At 44.3% G+C, this 22728-nt stretch overlaps 1 protein-coding gene across 4 annotated transcripts in view; it reads right to left on the bottom strand.

The window, feature by feature from the left end:
• Positions 1-22728, bottom strand: part of SORCS1 (sortilin related VPS10 domain containing receptor 1) — a 433993-nt gene that overhangs the window by 72285 nt on the left and 338980 nt on the right. For all 4 annotated transcript variants that reach the window (XM_072130629.1, XM_072130630.1, XM_072130632.1 and 1 more), the window contains exons 9-15: positions 20511-20690; positions 19226-19372; positions 13908-14010; positions 10476-10552; positions 9043-9134; positions 5825-5932; positions 3956-4073 (exon numbers count right to left, since the gene is read on the bottom strand). In XM_072130629.1, coding sequence (XP_071986730.1) covers positions 3956-4073; positions 5825-5932; positions 9043-9134; positions 10476-10552; positions 13908-14010; positions 19226-19372; positions 20511-20690 — 825 coding nt within the window. The remainder of the gene's footprint in view (positions 1-3955; positions 4074-5824; positions 5933-9042; positions 9135-10475; positions 10553-13907; positions 14011-19225; positions 19373-20510; positions 20691-22728) is intronic.

Below are 22728 nucleotides of genomic sequence, written 5' to 3'. Positions count from 1 at the left end.
GAACTCCGGCGGACTTCAGCGCAGCAGCGACACCTGGTGGACATCGGGTGCACTACCTTAGTAAATCGCCGGAAGACCCGAATCCTCGACGGAGAACGCACTGCTGGATCGCGTCAGGACCGGGTAAGTAAATGTGCTCCATAGGGTTAAACACACAGATCTGCCCAGAAAAAGGCAGATAATCAGGAGACACCATTGCTGGCGTATGTGTAGAAGGAACCTATTGCTCAGGCAACTTCCCAGATGAAAAGCCACTTAAAATAACTCTGTATTGGATTGTAAGATTGGATTGGTTTGGGTTTCAGTACCAAAAAAAGTGCTAGGATAAGAAATTGCTGTCGGTAATTGCTGTAAGTGTCAGTAGAACCAGCATTGCAACAATAACTCACTTGCTATAGGACCAATGTAAAGAGACTTAGGTATTAGACAGTCCCCCAAAACAATTGACATCAATCTATTGTGCACAGCCTTAGTCATCCTTGGGGTAATCTATGTCATTTAGCCCCATAATTATTTACTTCCTTAGTGGTTTGGTGGCTAAGTTCAGCTAGTGTATTAGGAAACAAGAAACTATTTCTAAAGCACCTACCCCTGTGGAAATATGCTTTAAATTAAAAGGGCCACTCTTGGAATGGATTGCTTGGCATATGTGCCCAATGGAAACTCCACAAGCGGTAGGACAGGAGAGAGCAAAGGAAGCAAGTGCCAGAACAGCACTACAGCATTTTATCTACCATAGGGACAAGAAGGAAAGAGGCTACCGTATTAGACAGTTGGACAAAACCCCTAAAATCAAGAGTATCCGTTGACATCCATCTGTGTAAAGCCTTAGTCAGGCTTTGAGGAATCTATATGGGGTATTTCCAGAATAACATCTTGCATTAGTGGTTTGGTGGCTGAGATCCGTATTAGTGAAACAAGAACCTATTGCTAAGGCATCTCCCTATGTGGAAAGGTGCTTTGAATAACCCAAGACATTGTTGAATTGTAGGGTTGTGCCCCATGAAAACACTACAAGTCCTCAAATATAAGAGAGTCGATGGAAGCAGGTAGCATCATAACAATTTCTTGCAGGATCAAGGTGTGGTCTTCTCCTGGATATTATAGTCCATGGTAATCACACCAGGTGTTTGATAACATATTATTTGAAGACCACCACAGAAACCCTAGGACCCCATCTTGACCTCATTTCATCGCCTCATCTGTCTCCTCTATGGTTGGTTTACGTTCTATAGCAAGAATCCCTCAAGATCCCTATAACCACAGTGGAAGACTCCCGCTAGATGTTCCTCTAATTGTGTGTTACCCCGGAGACTTCTCCTGGGGGCCGTTTTTTTTCCTAATGATACATTTACTATATTCTCTTTATTCCTCCTTCTTCCCGGGAGGATTCCTACAGACTGCGGCACTACTGATGCTTGTGGTTACATGGAAGATAAGCGGGAATAGATGACACTCTGGAAGGTATCGCCACGGGCTCGGGTTCAGCTGATTATTATCTACTAATTCTAGGTCACGAAAATCTGAGTTACACTTTTCTGCAGATGTTAGGCCTGGGGGTATGAGACCCCCAATGAATTCACTATGGGTTATCCTGTTAGTATCTATGGGAACATCGAGAATAGTCAAGTAGAGCCTTCTGCCAGTTCTATAGCTGATAATGAAGTCTATGGGAGTCCTCAAAGGGAACAAGTCTATTACTGTGCAGGGAGTGGGTATACTGGGCAGAGGGTGGGTGTGTATATATGGCATTGGGTGTGTTTATATATATGCATTACTGTGGGGGGAGTGACTGTATAAAGATGAATAACTGGGGGGGGGGTGGCTACTGTATATAGATGTATTACTGGAGGGGTTGGCACCTATATATTGTTGTATTACTGGGGGGTTGGCGGCTGTATATAGATACATCAAATGGAAGGGGAGCCAAGGATGAGGGCACTTTAGTAAAAGTGCAACTGTATAATCCTATGATCCAATAGCATCAAATCCAAAAACTTTGACCATGGTATGGCTACCTTTTTACGAATTTGTAAAAAGCATTCATAACTTCATAACATGCATATAGTTTTTATTTGGGTCAAACTTTTTGGATTTGTGGCTGTATATAGATGTATTACTGGGGGGATTGGCGGCTGTATATAGATTTATTACTGGGAAATTGGCGGCTGTATATTGATGTATTACTGGGGGGGGGGTTGGCGGCTGTTTATAGATCTATTACTGTGGAGGGGGGTCTGTACATAAATGTCTTACTGGGGGTTGGCGGCTGTATAAAGATGTACATCGGGGGGTGGCGGCTGTATATAGATGTATTACTGGAGGAGCTGGCGTCTATATATTCTTATATTACTCGGGGGGTTGGCGGCTGTATATAGATGTATTACTGTGGGGGGGTGACTGTAAACAGATGTATTACTGGGGGGCTATAAAGATGTATTACTGTGGGGGGGGTGACTGTAAACAGATGTATTACTGGGGGGTATAAAGATGTATTACTTGGGGGAGGGGGCTTGGTGGCTGTTTATAGATGTATTATTGTGGAGGGGGGTGTCTGTATATAAATGTCTTACTGTGGGGGTTGATGGCTGTATGTAGATATATTACTGGGGGATTGGCGGCTGTATGTAGATGTATTAGATGTATATAGATGTATAACTGTGGTGGGGTGACTGTAAACAGATGTATTACTCGAGGGTTAGCGGCTGTATATAGATTTATTACTGGGGGGGGTTGCGGCTGTATATAGATGTATTTCTGGGGGGTTTGGCGGCTGTATATAGATGTATTACTGGGGGATTAGCGGCTCTATATAGATGGATTACTGGGGGGGTTTGCGGCTGTATATAGATGGATTACTGGGGGATTGGTGGCTGTATATAGATGTATTACTGGGGGAGTAGCGGCTGTATATAGATGTATTACTTGAGGGGGGGCTTGGTGGCTGTTTATAAATGTATTACTGTGGAGGGTGTGTCTGTATATAAATGTCTCACTGGGGGGGGGGGGGGGGAGTTGGCAGCTATATATAGATGTATTGTTGAGTAGCTGGCGGCTGTATATAGATATATTACTAGGGGCTGGCGGCTGTATATAAATGTATTACTAGGGGCTGGCGGCTGTATATAGATGTATTACTGGGGGGGTTTGCGGCTGTATATAGATGTATTACTGGGGGGGTTTGCGGCTGTATATAGATGTATTACTGTGGGGAAAGGCGGCCGTATATAAATGTATTACTGTGGGGATAGGCGGCTGTATATAAATGTATTACTGTGGGGATAGGCGAGTGTGTATAGATGTATAACTGGGGGGTTGGCGGCTGTATATAAATGTATTACTGGGGGTGAGGCGGCTGTATATAGATGTATTACTGGGGGTGAGGCGGCTGTATATAGATGTATTACTGTGGGGATAGGCGGCCGTATATAAATGTATTACTGTGGGGATAGGCGGCTGTATATAAATGTATTACTGTGGGGATAGGCGAGTGTATATAGATGTATAACTGGGGGGTTGGCGGCTGTATATAGATGTATTACTGGGGGATTGGCAACTGTATATAGATGTATTACTGGGGGATTGGCAGCTGTATACAGATGTATTACTGGGGAAGGTGACTGTATAAAGATGTATTACTGGGGGGGGGGATTAACTCCTTGAAACCACACATATAACCCACCCTCCCCCAAATATATACTAGGTTATATTAGATCACTAATATACCTTATACCCCATGTGTAACCCCTATATGCACTGTGTTACCAGGGAACATATATTCACTTCCCAATATACCATAAACCCCCTAAAATTACTCTCATATTAACAAGACCACCAGGGAGTATAAACCCCTTGAACTTTGGATACAACGTTAACCCTTCTTCCCCCCTGTACCAGTGAAATGCCATCAATAATACTGCCCCCCCCCCCATATGCCATGTCCGTGCACACTTACCTGGCTATGAAGCTGCCATGGCAGATAATCTTCGGGATTGCAGCGTCTGTCAAATATTGACTTGTAGTCGACTTTTACAAGCTGCCACTCAGAGCGGTGGCCAAAATGCCCAAAGACCCTGCATGGGATAAAATGTACAGGAAATATATAAAATACAGTCTAAATATAGAGCAGAAACAGGAACTATATGTTCCCTCAGTATATAACACCTTATGGTTGTATGAAGATAGAGCAGAGGATGATGGGTGATGTGAGCATAGAAACTCTGTATAAAGCTGAAACATTGGCATAAATTTTATCGCACCTTAAAAGGAAAAAATAAACATATTCTTTAGGTCATCAGTTTCAGATTAAGGGGGTCTGAACTCTAGCTCCCTGTGCAGCTCAACACCGTTCAAATCAAAATGATTAAGTTGCAATACCAAACACAACCACTGCACAATGTGTGGCACTGTGCTTGGTAGACAGGTTGTTTTATTCTTATTTCTGAATATTGATATTTACATGAACATTTTTCAAACCATTGTAATATTCACACTGATCAGTGGAGAACATCTAGGAGTTGGACATTTCCTGATTTCTGCAGCTTACTTGTCAGCTTTGCTGTATAGATTGGGATGCAGTGTGTAAAGTCATCTCATTATAATTACAAAACATACAGGGAAGCTGTAACTTCACAATCCTTAATAACACTATACACCAAGGCAGCCCACGCATCCATCCCTGTTCTCCGAGGTAGGGGCTGTATTCCATCTCAGTCGTCAGCTTTACTGTATACATCAGGATGCAATGTGCAGAGTCATATTTTTATTATTTTGAATCGGGTGCGATAATGGCAGGACAGATGTATCATCATAGACCTTTAAAAGGTACAATATCAATCCACACTATACACACGGACAGCTCAGCCATCTCTTCTTGCTATCTGGAGGAGGGGGCTATACTCCATATCACTTTTTGCAGTATAGATCAGGACAGGGTCTGTAGAGTCATCTCATTTTTATTAAGAAGGTCCGAGATAATGGCAGGACTCTTTTGTACCTATACAGACCTTAATAGTGTATCACTCTACACTATACACATATGCAGACCAGCCAGCACTTCCTGCTCCTGTCAGCTGCGCTGTATAGGTCAGGACAGACTTAAAAGAGTCATGTCAATATAATAGAAGTTGGTTGAGATATAGTTACTCCATGCTTTCTGGAGGAAGGGGTTGCTCTTTATCTCACAAGTCGGCTTTGCTTTATAGATTAGGAGAATCTGCAGAGTCATCACATTATTATTAAACAGGGGTGGATGAAGCCTGCCATAATCCTCAGGCTGTATGAATATTAAAACCCCTATTAGTCTGGGACTCACTTCCTACATATGGAACTAGAACCGGCTTCTTTGGAATTGGAGGATGCTTCCCTTCTGCCGGCAAATCAGTGGTTTCAGGACCTTTGGAGAACCTTCAAAGGTCCGGAAATGGCTCTTGTACATGTGTATTGAGAGCAGGAACAGACAAACAAAGATTTCATGGGTGAAGGTCCTTCTGAGTATAAAATTTGGTGGGTGGTTTGTGTGGCCATGGGCTTCGGTCTACTGCCCAAACCACCTATATTATAATCCACTCCTGTTATTAAGAGTAGGCAGATATAATGGCAGGACCCGGCTGTATAGTCACAGACCTTTATAAGGTACAATATATACACATTGGCACTGGGCTCTTATTCATTTCTAAGTGACTTTATTACCCACAAGCCCCTATTTTTCAGTTGCCAAGCACAAATCCTGCTGAACTCCCCATACAATAATACAGGGACAAAAAATTAATAAAAATTTAAAAAAAAACAAATAAACAAAATCACAGAATTTCTCTAAACTTACGTCATGATCAGAGTCTCCTCCCCCGGCTCCCCCAGCACGCCGTCCACAAAGAGAGGGTTGGAGGTGAAGGTGTATTTGCTCCAGGATCTCCCTTCATCAAAACTCAGCCTGAAGAAGAATCCAGAAGTAAAACAATGTATCTGAGCAACATGTGACTTCCAGAAACAATTCCTAAGTATCTGGCCAGAAGATGCAGAGTGTAATGTATGACAGAAGATTATCCTATAAGACTAGGGTAATGCAGGTCCATCCTACAGTGTAGAACACGACTAAGACCAAAAAAAACCCATAGGACTAATGACAACAACCTCCTGACCCTGTACCATGTATCATCTATAACATGTGATATTATTACACTGCAGACATCCCGGCCCCTCCTGACCCTGTACCATGTATCATCTATAACATGTGATATTATTACACTGCAGACATCCCAGCTCCTCCTGACCCTGTACCATGTGTCCTCCATAACATGTGATATTATTACACTGCAGACATCCCGGCCCCTCCTGACCCTGTACCATGTATCATCCATAACATGTGATATTATTACACTGCAGAGATCCCAGCCACTCCTGACCCTGTACTATGTATCATCCATAACATGTGATATTATTACACTGCAGACATCCCAGTCCTCCTCACCCTGTACCATGTATCATCCATAAGATGTGATATTATTACACTGCAGACATCCCGGCCCCTCCTGACCCTCTACCATGTATCATCCATAACATGTGATATTATTACACTGCAGACATCCCGGCCCCTCCTGACCCTGTACCATGTAACATCCATAACATGTGATATTATTACACTGCAGACATCCCTCTCCCTCCTGACCCTGGACCATGTATCATCCATAACATGTAATAATATTACACTGCAGATATCTCAATCCCTCCTGACCCTGTAGCATGTATCATCCATAACATGTGATATTATTACACTGCAGACATCTCGGCCCCTCCTGACCCTGTACCATGTATCATCCATAACATGTGATATTATTACACTGCAGACATCCTGCCCCTCCTGACCCTGTACCATGTATTATCCATAACATGTGATATTATTACACTGCAGACATCCCAGCCCCTCCTGACCCTGTACCATGTATCATCCATAACATGTGATATTATTACACTGCATACATCCTGCTCCTCCTGACCCTGTACCATGTATCATCTATAACATGTGATATTATTACACTGTAGACATCCCGGCCCTCATGACCCTGTACCATGTATCATCCATAACATGTGATATTATTACACTGCAGACATCCCAGCCCCTCCTGACCCTGTACCATGTATCATCCATAACATGTGATATTATTACACTCCTGACATACCAGCCCCTCCTGACCCTGTACCATGTATCATCCATAACATGTGATATTATTACACTGCAGACATCCTGCCCCTCCTGACCCTGTACCATGTATCATCCATAACATGTGATATTATTACACTGCAGACATCCCGGCCGCTTTAGTCCCCCCCCCCCCATATTATTTTACAAAGCCTCCTTTTCCTTTTTTTAAATTACTATACAAAGAGGATTTTTCCATACAAAAACTTGGGAGACTCCGTGTGGCATGATGGATGGAATGTTCCAAAGGTTTTTATTGGAAAAAGTTGACTGTTGACCTATTGCAAAAGTTACACCTTCCTACAGGCCCAGGTGTCGGGTATTAGAAGCTCTGTGTCTTAGTGTCTGGATATAATGGATGGGGGATGCGCTTGGATTATAAACTGCGTACAAGGACCCCGGGGGCTCCACTGCGCTCCCTACAAAATCTCAATTGCTTTTCTTTTATACCAGGAAGAAAAAAAACCTAATACAACGACTTCTTCCTTTCAGGAACTGGAGGAACTCAGCACAAAGCCGAGCATCGCTTCAGCGGTTGACAGCTCCGAACAAAATTCTCTGTGTGGATTGATTGACACCTTTGTGTTGACTACTAAAGGCAGAGAAGGCGGCTGCGAGTTTCCATGTAACTAATTAAAAGTTTAAGTTGCACCCGCAGACAATGGAGGGGGGGGGGGGTGCTGCAGCTCTGCACTTACCTGTTCTTCTAATTATTTCTATACAGAACCTACATTGTTCACATCTAGGATTGTGCCAGAGGGGGGCGCCAGCGAGCTTCATTCAGAATACTGACATACAGTTGTACATTTAATTACCCGGTCCAGTCACGATTCCGCGGCGCGTTGTCCAACGAGGATTCGGGTCTGCCGGGATACACTAAGGTCCCTGCGCCCGATATCCACCAGGTGTCACTGCTGCGCCGATGTCCGGCGGAGTTCACCTTCTTCGTCCAGGTGCATGTAAGTGCTGATCTTGCGACACAAATTCTTTTTCAAATTCCGCCTTTTTTCCGAATATGTCGGGTTGTCCGACGGCCAAGCCCCCCCCCCCCGTTTCCTGTCACGTGAAAGCCGGCGCCAATGCGCCAAAATCCGATCGAGTGCACCCGAATCCCCGGGCAATTCGGCGCAAATCAGAAATCGTCGGGAAACCCGACAAAAGTGCGCGATTCGGACCCTTACTTGATGTGTCAGGGACACTTTACATTATGCTGGTCCCGCTGCCTTCTCCTACAGCTTTCATCTCCTGCTCTAGCAGCAGCGAAGAGGCAAATATCCAGATGTACGGACTAGCATAATGGCCTGGATGGATTCCTTGCCTGCTGACTGACGCTCATATCCAGGCCTGGCTCTTGTTCTTTTTAGTGTTGATCTTGATTCCTGTCACGTGCAGCAGGACTGTGATATATGGATTTATAATCCAGGAGTGTAGCTCTTGCATTAGCACTCTGGGTGTGTCCTCACACTGCTGTTCTCTCTGCTCTCTGCAGGCAGTGTTATGTATTGTGCCTGCAGAGATGTGTATTTAGATTTCGCTGTATAATGTTAGTAGCAGCAGAACTGTGATTTATGGGATTGTAGCTTCTCCCAGTGCACTGGGGGGGGTCTTCACACTGCTATGGTGTCTAAATTGCGCTTCTGGTTAAATACTACAGTACATGCAGTACAAAACACTGAGCAGAGATCAAGACTTCTTAGATCTGAGCTTAAGTCTTTCTCCCTTACGGTTTATATAACATTATGAGAATCAGCAGAATCTTAAGACAGATGCTATGAACAGAAATTTCAGCAGTATTTTGGATGCAGCTTTGGATGTGAATGGAGATATCCTTCTCCTTTCCTTACCACAGGTGACGGATGGGCAGGGAGGTGTGCTTCATGGCCACCAGCACTCCGCCTTGATCCAGGTATAAGACGCTGTGCTCCTCTTCAAAGATCTGAGAGATACAAGTAAAACATTGTAACAGGAGAACTGTATAATACACCTTATATACAAAGTCATGCAGCGGAGGAGTCTGGGAAGAGCTGGAGGCAAAAACTATGGAACAAAAAGAAAAATATTGGAATTTAGAGACCCCCAACCCTGCACATTGATACTCGGGGGAGGAGTATGGCCTAGAACATGAAAAACTCTCTAGTCTTTAGACATGTGAAATATCAATCTTCTCTCTCATGTCTATCTATGTATCAAAAAGGAAAGCCCAGAACTGCTCAGTGAGGCCCAATTAAGTGAGTGCTACTATTTATCTAAATATTTCTTCCACCAGGCGGGGCAGGCGATGACCCCAGGCTCCAACTGGTGGAGGAAATGGGTGGTTTGGGGGTCAGCAGGCGCACACAGCCCCCATAAAAATAAATAAACCCAGTACTCGCCTTCCAGCACTCCCCACAGCTCCTCTTCTCCCCTCTTCTATCTTCAGCAGTAGTGTGGGCAAACCCAGGTCTCAGACTCACTATGACATGATGCTACCTATATACTAGGGGGATAGTGTGCTGGATACCTATATACTGGGGGCAGTGTGCAAGGTACCTATATACTAGGGGTAGTGTGCTGGATACCTATATACTAGGGGAAGTGTGCTGGATACCTATATACTAGGGGCAGTGTGCTGGATACCTATATACTAGGGGAAGTGTGCTGGATACCTATATACTAGGGGCAGTGTGCTGGATACCTATATACTAGGGGCAGTGTGCTGGATACCTATATACTAGGGGCAGTGTGCTGGATACCTATATACTAGGGGCAGCATGCTGGATACCTATATACTAGGGGCAGCATGCTGGATACCTATATACTAGGGGCAGTATTGTGTAGTTACACTGTAGCATCATATTGTGTAATTAAAATGTATTATAGTATTGTGTAGTTATTTTGTTGAATAGTTTTGTGTGGTTACATCATTGTATCTGGATATTTTCTCTCCTTGCTGTTTGTGATCTCGTATTTTGGGCACAGTGAGTAATTACACTGTAGTATAGTATTGTTTGGTTACATTATTTTAGTTATATTATTATATCTGGATATTTTCTCTCCTTCTGTCTGTGATGTTGTATTTTGGGTACAGTGCTGCCCCTGTTCCCCTGCAGCGCCCCCCCTGGTGTCTCCAGACCCCGGCTGCACATCATCTATGTCTTCATTACTAGTAGTTGTGGTGGTGCGCTGCTCCTCTGCAGCTGGTGACAGCCATCCCCTGCCCTGCGGAGTTCCTGTCATTCACAGGGTCAGCACCGCAGAGCGGTTTGTTACAGACAACATATGTCACAATTATATTTACCTGTCGCCACGTATTCCCGGCATCCGAGGAAATAAACATGCTGACATCAGTCTCCATCAGCTCCGAGCCGATGTTACCTGCAGCGACAAGACGTGAAGATTGTAGAGATGGCACACAGCAATATGACAACTGCAACATATGGCGGAACTACACAGAGGAGCAGACAAGTGGTGGCCATAGAACCTGTGTGTAGTGAGCTCCCCCTGTTGGTGGTGTATAATCTGTATGTAGTGAGCTCCCCCTAGTGGTGGCTGTATAATCTGTATATAGTGAGCTCCACCTAGTGGTGTCTGTATAACATGTATGTAGTGAGCTCCCCCTAGTGGTGGCTGTATAATCTGTATGTAGTGAGCTCCTCCTAGTGGTGGTGTATAATCTGTATGTAGTGAGCTCCTCCTAGTGGTGGTGTATAACATGTATGTAGTGAGCTCCCCCTAGTGGTGGTGTATAATCTGTATGCAGTGAGCTCCCCCTAGTGGTGGCTGTATAATCTGTGTGTAGTGAGCTCCCCCTAGTGGTGACTGTAAAATCTGTATATAGTGAGCTCCACCTAGTGGTGTCTGTATAACATGTATGTAGTGAGCTCCCCCTAGTGGTGGCTGTATAATCTGTATGTAGTGAGCTCCTCCTAGTGGTGGTTGCATAATCTGTATGTAGTGAGCTCCTCCAAGTGGTGGTGTATAATCTGTATGTAGTGATCTCCCCCTAGTGGTGGTGTATAATCTGTATGTAGCGAGCTCCCCCTAGTGGTGGTGTATAATCTGTATGTAGTGAGCTCCTCCTAGTGGTGATGTATAATATGTATGTAGTGAGCTCCCCATAGGGGTGGTGTATAATCTGTATGTAGAGAGCTCCCCCTAGTGGTGGTGTATAATCTGTATGTAGTGAGCTCCTCCTAGTGGTGATGTATAATATGTATGTAGTGAGCTCCCCATAGGGGTGGTGTATAATCTGTATGTAGTGAGCTCCTCCTAGTGGTGATGTATAATATGTATGTAGTGAGCTCCCCATAGGGGTGGTGTATAATCTGTATGTAGTGAGCTCCTCCTAGTGGTGTCTGTATAATCTGTATGTAGTTAGCTCCCCATAGGGGTGGTGTATAATCTGTATGTAGAGAGCTCCTCCTAGTGGTGGTGTATAATCTGCATGTAGTGAGCTCCTCCTAGTGGTGGTGTATAATCTGCATGTAGTGAGCTCCCTCTAGTAGTGGCTGTATAATCTGTATGTAGTGATCTCCCCCTAGTGGTGGTGTATAATCTGTATGTAGTGAGCTCCCCATAGGGGTGGTGTATAATCTGTATGCAGAGAGCTCCTCCTAGTGGTGGTGTATAATCTTTATGTAGTGAGCTCCCCATAGGGGTGGTGTATAATCTGTATGTAGAGAGCTCCTCCTAGTGGTGGCTGTATAATCTGTATGTAGTGAGGAGCTCCCCCTAGTGGTGGTGTATAATCTGTATGTAGTGAGGAGCTCCCCCTAGAGGTGGTGTATAATCTGTATGTAGTGAGGAGCTCCCCCTAGTGGTGGTGTATAATCTGTATGTAGTGAGGAGCTCCCCCTAGTGGTGACTGTATAATCTGTATGTAGTTAGCTCCCCCTAGTGGTGACTGTATAATCTGTATGTAGTTAGCTCCCCCTAGTGGTGACTGTATAATCTGTATGTAGTTAGCTCCCCCTAGCGGTGGCTGTATAATCTGTATGTAGAGAGCTCCTCTTAGTGGTGGCTGTATAATCTGTATGTAGTGAGCTGCCCCTAATGGTGGTGTATAATCTGTATGTAGTGAGGAGCTCCCCCTAGTGGTTTTGTATAATCTGTATATAGTGAGCACCCCCTAGTGGTGACTGTATAATCTGTATGTAGTTAGCTCCCCCTAGTGGTGACTGTATAATCTGTATGTAGTGAGCTCCTCCTAGTGGTGGCTGTATAATCTGTATGTAGTGAGCTCCCCCTAGTGGTGGCTGCATAATCTGTATGTATTGAGTTCCCCCTAGTGGTGATGTATAATCTGTATGTGAGGAGCTCCCCCTAGTGATGGCTGTATAATCTGTATGTAGTGCGCCCCCCCCCTAGTGGTGGCTGTATAATCTGTATGTAGTGAGCTCCCCCTAGTGGTGGCTGTATAAACTGTATGTATTGAGCTCCCACTAGTGGTGGTGTATAATCTGTATGTAGTGAGCTCCCCCCCAGTGGTGGTGTATAATCTGTATGTAGTGAGGAGCTCCCCCTAGAGGTGGTGTATAATCTGTATGTAGTGAGGAGCTCCCCCTAGTGGTGGTGTATAATCTGTATGTAGTGAGGAGCTCCCCCTAGTGGTGACTGTATAATCTGTATGTAGTTAGCTCCCCCTAGTGGTGACTGTATAATCTGTATGTAGTTAGCTCCCCCTAGTGGTGACTGTATAATCTGTATGTAGTTAGCTCCCCCTAGGGGTGGCTGTATAATCTGTATGTAGAGAGCTCCTCTTAGTGGTGGCTGTATAATCTGTATGTAGTGAGCTGCCCCTAATGGTGGTGTATAATCTGTATGTAGTGAGGAGCTCCCCCTAGTGGTTTTGTATAATCTGTATATAGTGAGCACCCCCTAGTGGTGACTGTATAATCTGTATGTAGTTAGCTCCCCCTAGTGGTGACTGTATAATCTGTATGTAGTGAGCTCCTCCTAGTGGTGGCTGTATAATCTGTATGTAGTGAGCTCCCCCTAGTGGTGGCTGTATAATCTGTATGTATTGAGTTCCCCCTAGTGGTGATGTATAATCTGTATGTGAGGAGCTCCCCCTAGTGATGGCTGTATAATCTGTATGTAGTGCGCCCCCCCCCCCTAGTGGTGACTGTATAATCTGTATGTAGTGAGCTCCCCCTAGTGGTGGCTGTATAAACTGTATGTATTGAGCTCCCACTAGTGGTGGTGTATAATCTGTATGTAGTGAGCCCCCCCCCAGTGGTGGCTGTATAATCTGTATGTAGTGATCTCCCCCTAGTGGTGGTGTATAATCAGTATGTAGTGAGCTCCTCCTAGTGGTGGCTGTATAATCTGTATGTAGTGAGCTCCTCCTAGTGGTGGCTGTATAATCTGTATGTAGTGAGCTCCCCCTAGTGGTGACTGTATAATCTGTATGTAGTGAGCTCCTTCTAGTGGTGGCTGTATAATCAGTATGTAGTGAGCTCCTCCTAGTGGCGGCTGTATAATCTGTCTGTATTGAGCTCCCCCTAGTGGTGGCTGTATAATCTGTCTGTATTGAGCTCCCCCTAGTGGTGGCTGTATAATCTGTATGTAGTGAGCTCCCCCTAGTGGTGGCTGTATCACACGTAGGTTCCCCTGTTCTTGTGATCAATGGGGGTTGCAGTGATCATGTCATCACCATGAAGTGTGACAGTTTACAACCTCAGCTCTGCTACATTGGTATATACAGAACATGGTGCACAGTGATAAGTACCTGATGCCACGATGATGCCCGGTGCTGTATCCCGGCTGGCGATGTTCCCGGTCGTATACGGATTCTCAGACACCTTTAAATGGAGATGTAAGGAACAGTACGGCTGGAAAGGAAACAATGTACAGGATATTATATAGGGGCGGTTCTGATCCGGGTGCAGCTGCTGGGAGCGGTGACTGGGGATCCAGGGACCCCCAATAGGAGATGATTGTGGGGTCATCATATGAATATAGTTCCATCCTTCTTTTCATATGATTAAAGCAGCCCCCACTATATACATTCTGTACTACATACATCTACTGCATGAGCCACAGCAGTTCTATCTGTTTACCACCAGGTGGCAGTCTAGTGACTTAAAGGGATTGGCTTATGAAATAAAATATTGGCCAATTAGTTTGTCATATCATGTTCTGCTCCGATAGCGCCTATAGGAAATACGGCCCGGGGAGGTTCTGGTAAGACAGCAACTGGAAATGCAAGGAACAGGCAGTAAATTGCCGCAAGCTTTATACAATATGTAATAGGAAAGTTTTCCCAGTGCGAAAAAATGAAAATTCAAAAAAGTTATATTCTTGCATGAAAGTTTTTAAAGTGTACTCGGGCGTGTGTCATCACCCTGACGTGCAGCCACTTAGATCAAGAAAAAAGTTACTGTTCAGCAATTCAATGCAGAAAGCGCAGAGCACAGCAGTGTGAGGACACACCCTCAGTGGACTTGGAGAAGCTACAGTTTTGGAATTTAAAGCCATTTTTCACAGTCCTGCTGCTACTAACAACACACACAGCGGTCTGATTACACATCTCTCCATGGATAATAGATAACACTGTCTGCAGAGAGCTCAGAGCACAGCAGTGTGAGGACACACCCTCAGTGCACTTGGAGAAGCTACAATTATAGAATATAAATCCATATGTCACAGTCCTGCTGCTACTAACAACAGACAAAAAGGTCTGATAATACATCTCTCCATGGACAACACACAACGCTGTCTGCAGAGAGCTCAGAGCACAGCAGTGTGAGGACACACTCCCAGTGGACCTGGAGAAGCTACAATCCTGGAATATAAATCCATATATCACAGTCCTGCTGCTGCTAACAACACACAGAAAGGTCTGATTACACATCTACCCAGGGACAATACATAACACTGGCTGCAGAGAGCACAGAGCACAGCAGTGTGATGTCTTATTACACATCTCTCCAAGGAAGGACAATACATAACACTGGCAGCAGACTGTTTGGTCTCTCCTGCTGATACCTCCCCTTTAATAAAACCACCCATTTGATCATTGTACGTAATAAAAACAGTTTTAAAAACAAAGAAACAACCCCCCCCCCCCCTTTTTCGGCCTCTTTCACTCTCTAAACTTTATAAAGTTCTGCTGTTATAATATAGTCCACTAGGTGGCGCTCTGATTACTCACATTCACCGCCATCTAGTAACACTGATCCAGGGATCTTTAATAAATTAAAACATAATTGTGGGTTATACCAGGGATTAGGGAGAGAAAATATTTTTTTTGAATCCTATAGTGACTCTTCATTTTCACAAGCTGCCCTGCAGAGCACGGTGTTGCGGTATTAACTTTGACATTAAAGGGACAAGATTCAAGACATGGAGACACACAGCATACCGCCATATGGTTCTATCAGATGTCTGCACTGTATTTGGGCAGTAAAATGTAATAACAAAAGAATTATTCTCTAGCTGTGCACTATGTTGCGGTATTATGTTTGCTATGTAGTACTAAGAAAGGAAGACTATGACAGTAAAGGGGGCATGGGTACCGCCATAAGGTGCTTCTATGAGAATTGCTAATGAAAGCACTCAATTCTCTTACAGATTAATTAAAATACTTTACCAGTGCCCTATGTTTCGGTATTATGGTTGCAATCTGATCTTAATGAGGGAAGACTTTGACAGTCAAGGGGCGAGATTCAAGATATCTAGACACACAGCATACCGCCATATGGTTCTATGAGATGTATGTACTGTATATAGGCGGTGAATAGTAATTACAGAAGCAGCTTATGGCGGTATCTCATATATCTATATATAAGATGCCGCCATAAGGTGCTTCCAAGAGAATTGCTCATGAAGGCACTTCATTCTATTACTTAGCTAGACATAAAGCATACCGCCATATGGTTCTATGAGATGTATGTACTGTATGTAGGCAGTGAATAGTAATTACAGAAGAATTGCTGTGCACCATGTTGCAGTATTATGATTGCAATGTAATACTATCAAGAAAAAACTGCAACAATGAAGAGGGTACAATTTCTGACTTATAGATATGGGAAATACCGCCATAAGGTGCTTCTATGAAAATTGCTTTGGAAGGCATTGAATTCTATTACAGATTCATTGCATTCCTTTTGTAGTGCACCATGTTGCGGTGTCATGTTTGCAATGTAATACTATCAAGAAAAGACTGCAACAATAAAGGGGCTTCCATTTCTGATTTATAGACATATGAGATACCGCCACAAGGTGCTTCTATGAGAATTGCTTAGGAAGGCTTTGAATTCCATTACCGATTCATTGCATTCTTTTTGCAGTGCACTATGTGGCGGTATTATGATTGCAATGTGATACTAATGAGAGAGGATTTCATCACCTATACCGTCATATGGTGCATCTTCTATTATAGGATAAGAAGATGAAGGGACTGATAAGAACCTTATCTATGATGTCACGTTTTTTTATTCCGCCCTATAGTACGGTTTTTCTGCGCTCAGAGCTCGGCCGCCGCAGCGAGACGATTTCTGTATAATCTGCGGAGTTCTTTTTCTCCATCTCCTTTGTATATATTTACTATTATGGAGAAGGTTGTTGTGGAGCCGCCGCCGCCGCTTTGCGCTATTACTTTCTCGGCAGGACGTTACCGCCGTGCCCTGGATCTCGTCTTCCGAGGAACGAACCATTAGACTAAAAATAGGATTAAAGATGTGGAGGCTTCTTACATCTGCAGCTCCTGCCCCCCATCTAGTGGTCAGATGTGGAACTACACCGCAATGTAGCAGCTGATCCCCCTCCCTGACACCCGGCTGTGATATATTTTTGGGCAAGATTAAAGTATTTTCCAAAAATGACTCGTACTTGACATGAAGTTGACCCTCACCCACAAAGATTTTTTTTTATCTGCAGCAAATCTCATGGTGATATTTAATTGAATTAAGTTGTTTTCAGTCCAATGCAATAAAATCCGGTCATAAAAGTCATAAAAACACATCAGCGTTTACGGTAAAACCGCCCTGCGGGGCTAATGTGGAGAGTAAGAGAAATGTTACTGAAATTCATCAGAGGCTCTTTACTATATGGCGGTAGTTTTTGCCCCCCAGCATGTGCCGGGCTCCAGCATCTAAACCCCATGTGGAACATCTGATTAACTGGGCCAAACAAGATGGTTCTGTAATGTGGTTGGGTCAGATTAGGCATCTTATGGCACTTTTATTTGGACACTATATGGCGGCATTCTGTAAGGACTGTGTTTTACAATTTGTATGTACCTTATAGCAGATTTATGTAGATGCTGCTGTATGTGGCGGTATTACCTGTGTAATTAGACATATCATGAGGATGCCCCTGTATAGCGGTATTATATGAGCACTGTGTTATTAGACGTATTATGTGGTTGCCCCTGTATAGCGGTATTATATGAGCACGGTGTTATTAGACGTATTATGTGGATGCCCCTGTATAGCGGTATTATATGAGCACTGTGTTATTAGACGTATTATGTGGTTGCCCCCGTATAGCGGTATTATATGAGCACTGTGTTATTAGACGTATTATGTGGTTGCCCCTGTATAGCGGTATTATATGAGCACTGAGTTATTAGAGCACTGTCTTATAGACAAATTATGTGGAGGTGGTAGAAAGGAGAAAATAATCACAAGTTTTAACAATAAGCTGGCATTTGCGATTATTTCAGTGCCTGATAAATACCCACCGTTGATAATATTACGTGGACACTGTATGGTGGTATTATGTGGGCAATATAAGGTGGTAATACATGAGCAATGTATGGTGGGATTATGTGGGCACTGTGTGTTGGTATTACCTGGACACTGTATGGTGGTATTGCATGGAAACTGTAGGGTAATATTATGTGGGTACAGTATGGTGATATTACATGGACACTGTATGCTGGTATTACGTGAGCACTGTATGGTGGTATTATGTATGGTGGTATGTGGGCAAAGTACGGTGATTTTACATGGACAGTGTAAGGTGATATGACGTGGGCACTGTATGGTGGTATTATGTAGCCACTGTATGATGGTATTACGTGGGCACTGTATGGTGGTATTATGTAGGCACTGTATGGTGGTATTATGTAGGCACTGTATGGTGGTATTATGTAGGCACTGTATGGTGGTATTATGTAGGCACTGTATGGGGGTATTATGTAGGCACTGTATGGGGGTATTATGTAGGCACTGTATGGGGGTATTATGTAGGCACTGTATGGTGGTATTATGTAGGCACTGTATGGTGGTATGTGGGCACTGTATGGTGGTATTATGTAGCCACTGTATGATGGTATTACGTGGGCACTGTATGGTGGTATTATGTAGGCACTGTATGGGGGTATTATGTAGGCACTGTATGGTGGTATTATGTAGGCACTGTATGGTGGTATGTGGGCACTGTATGGTGTTATTACATAGGCACTGTATGGTGGTATTATGTAGGCACTGTATGGTGGTATTATGTAGGCACTGTATGGTGGTATTATGTAGGCACTGTATGGTGGTATTATGTGGGCACTGTATGGTGGTATGTGGGCACTGTATGGTGGTATTATGTAGGCACTGTATGGTGGTATCATGTAGGCACTGTATGGTGGTATTATGTAGGCACTGTATGGGGGTATTATGTAGGCACTGTATGGTGGTATTATGTAGGCACTGTATGGGGGTATTATGTAGGCACTGTATGGGGGTATTATGTAGGCACTGTATGGTGGTATTATGTAGGCACTGTATGGGGGTATTATGTAGGCACTGTATGGTGGTATTATGTAGGCACTGTATGGTGGTATGTGGGCACTGTATGGTGGTATTATGTAGGCACTGTATGGTGGTATCATGTAGGCACTGTATGGTGGAATGTTGGAGCTCAGTTAAACAATTGTATGGCAGTTGAATGTGGGCACTATAGGGGGATATTATGTAGATGCCATATTCTATAATAACGCATGCATATTATAGCGGTCATACCTGAGCACTACATGGAAGTATTATTTGTGCACCACTCCCCATTACAATGCCCCGGGTCCCCTCAGGTCAGTGTGTGGGTGACACTTACCAGCAGACAGTGGACGGGGTTTCCTCGGAGGTCGGTGTCCGGTGCCTGCAGCAGGTGCCAGTCTCTTCCCTTATTGTAGGTGATGAAGGTCTTCACCTGGCTGTCAGTCTTTTTGTTTGCCAGGAACATCCCCTTTATCCCTGCTACCTAGGAAAAAGGGATGCAGCTGAAAAACAGATCATGTGCGCCGCAGCGCCCGACATATCAGCTTAAAGGGCCAGCTGAAAGATGAGGCGATGAAAAAAAATGCTCTATGACATCCTGCCAGCACATAGAAAACCATTTACTGTACAATCTGCTCAGCGCCTCCTGCTCTATAACATGCTGCCTGCAGATAGGACATAATGTACAATCTGCTCCTCCAGCTCTATAACATGCTGCCTGCAGATAGGACATAATGTACAATCTGCTCCTCCTGCTCTAAAACATGCTGCCTGCAGATAGGACATAATGTACGACCTGCTCCTCCTGCTCTATAACATGCTGCCTGCAGATAGGACATAATGTACATTCTGCTCAGCTCATTTTTCTCTATAACATGCTGCCTGCAGATAGGACATAATGTACGACCTGCTCCTCCTGCTCTATAACATGCTGCCTGCAGATAGGACATAATGTACATTCTGCTCAGCTCATTTTTCTCTATAACATGCTGCCTGCAGATAGGATATTATGTACAATTTACTCAGCTCCTCCTGCTGTATAACATGCTGCCTGCAGATAGGACACTATGTACAATCTGCTCAGCTCCTCCTGCTGTATAACATGCTGCCTGCAGATAGGACACTATGTACAATCTGTTCAGCTCCTCCTGCTCTATAACATTCTGCCTGCAGATAGGACACTATGTACAATCTGCTCAGCTCCTCCTGCTCTATAACATTCTGGTCGCAGAAAGGACACTATGTACAATCCGCTCAGCTCCTCCTGCTCTATAGCATGCAGCCTGCAGATAGGACACTATGTACAATCTGTTCAGCTACTCCTGCTCTATAGCATGCAGCCTGCAGATAGGACACTATGCACAATCTGTTCAGCTACTCCTGCTCTATAGCATGCAGCCTGCAGATAGGACACTATGTACAATCTGTTCAGCTACTCCTGCTCTATAGCATGCAGCCTGCAGATTGTACATAGTATCCTATCTGTTCCTCCTGCTCTATAACATGCTACCTGCATATAGAATATTATGTACAATCTGCTCAGCTTCCCTTGCTCTACAATATGCTGCCTGCAGATAGGACGCTATATCTCAGCCGGAGATGTATGAGCCCCCGTCACTTACCTCATAGAGGTCAATCATTACGTTCCCCTCTGGACTCTTGATGCTCTTCACGTTCTCCAGAGCCAGTGTAAAGAATATCCCCCGCGTGTCGGAGATGTAAAGGTTGTACGTCTCATTCTGGTTCCACTCTTGAATCGCAACAAATACTTGGTTTTCATCAGTGCTGATGACATGCATGTCCTGCAGGGAAACCATCAGCAGCAACATCACCCCAACTGTGTAACATCACTGCCAACACAAGTGATAGAAGAAACTTTCTGACACATCTCATCATAGCAAATCAAATGCTTCCTTCCCTACATTACCAGCTCCACTGACTCTGGAAACTCTGCTGAATCCATCTTTCTAGAACAAGACAGACTGCAGCTCAAAGCCGTGTCATCTGGGATAGAAGTCTATGGAGGGGGTGGAGTCAGCAGAGTAACACAAGAGAAAGATACTGCTGGAGGTGATGGTGAGTTTTCTATGTCACTTCTGAGTGAGAGAGGAAGAAGACAGACAGAGGCTGCTGGAGATAATAGGAAGTTTCTATCTCACCCCAAGTGCTTTATTGCCATCAGTGCAGGTCAGTATAATGTCCTATATAATCCTGAGTGATAGAGAAGAGAACACAGGCAGAGACGGAGGATGCTGGAGAGAACTGGAAGCTGTTGTCTCACCCCAATTGCTTTATTCCCACCACTACAGGTCATGGGCTTTTCTGTAATGTCCTCTAGGATCCTGAGTGATAGATGAGAGTACAGGCAGAGACAGAGGCTGCTGGAGAAAACTGGAAGCTGTTGTCCCACCCCAAGTGCTTTATTCCTTTATTCTCACCACTACAGGTCATGGGCTTCTCTATAATGTCCTCTAGGATCCTGAGTGATAGAGGAGAATACAGGCAGAGACAGAGGATGCTGGAGAGAATAGGAAGCTGTTGTCAGACCCCAAGTGCTTTATTCCCACCACTACAGGTCATGGGCTTTTCTGTAATGTCCTCTAGGATCCTGAGTGATAGATGAGAGTACAGGCAGAGACAGAGGCTGCTGGAGAAAACTGGAAGCTGTTGTCCCACCCCAAGTGCTTTATTCCTTTATTCTCACCACTACAGGTCATGGGCTTCTCTATAATGTCCTCTAGGATCCTGAGTGATAGAGGAGAATACAGGCAGAGACAGAGGATGCTGGAGAGAATAGGAAGCTGTTGTCAGACCCCAAGTGCTTTATTCCCACCACTACAGGTCATGGGCTTCTCTAAAATGTCCTCTAGGATCCGGAGTGATAGAGGAGAATATAGGCAGAGACATAGGCAGCTGGAGAGAATAGGAAGCTTCTATCTCACCCCAAGTGCTTTATTCCCATCAGTACAGGTCAGTGCTTCTCTATAATGGTCTAAATGATCCCGAGTGAGACAGGAGAGCAAAACCAGAGACAGAGCACCCCAAGTGCTTTATTCCCATCAGTGCAGGTCACTACTTCTCTATAATGTCCTATATGAACCTTCTAATTCTTCTGAGTGATAGAGAAAGACACAGGCACAGACCAAGGCTGCTGGGGATAATAGAAAGTTTCTATCTCACCCCAAGTGCTTTATTCCTCTCAGTACAGGTCAGTACCGCTTTTTAATGTCCTATATGATTCTACCGATGCTGAGTGCGAATGATAATTATAGAACAGCTCCTGTTATTTTTCTGTGTGCAGTGTATGTGAGACATGGTAGTATCTAGTATCCCACCACCAGCTCCTAGAAAACGGAGGATATGTCATAGAGCCTGCACCGGGGAAAACTGCTGCAAACTACAGAATACAGTCATATAATGTTCAGATATTGGGCCATATTTATTACAGCATTTGCACCAGTTTGCGCTGGAAAGAACGTGCGACCTGGTTGTACATGTATTTATAAAGTGTCTGCACCAGTTTTGTGTCGCGGCTGCGCTGTGCCCCGACAAGACAGAACACTGTGCACCTAAAGGGGTAAGTTAGGGATTAGTCGGACCGTGTGCTAAAATCCTGCAGCATGTACAAAGTGCACCAAAAAAATACTGGTACAGACTTCCCGGGCAGTGCAAGAGGTACCAGATTCATGAAGAATATGCAGCAGTTTTGATTAATCAGGCGCCCCCTGCACACTCCAGAGGGAACTGCACATAGTACACACTGCACTAGTTCTGATAAATATGAGTAGTAATGTTACTCATATACTCATATTGGCCTGCTAATCTACAGTCTTTATTAAG

Source organism: Engystomops pustulosus, chromosome 11, assembly GCF_040894005.1.
Source record: "Engystomops pustulosus chromosome 11, aEngPut4.maternal, whole genome shotgun sequence".
Taxonomy (NCBI): Eukaryota; Metazoa; Chordata; class Amphibia; order Anura; family Leptodactylidae; genus Engystomops; species Engystomops pustulosus.
The sequence above is the reverse complement of the archived record's forward strand: the minus strand, read 5'-3'. Positions and strand labels throughout refer to the sequence as shown.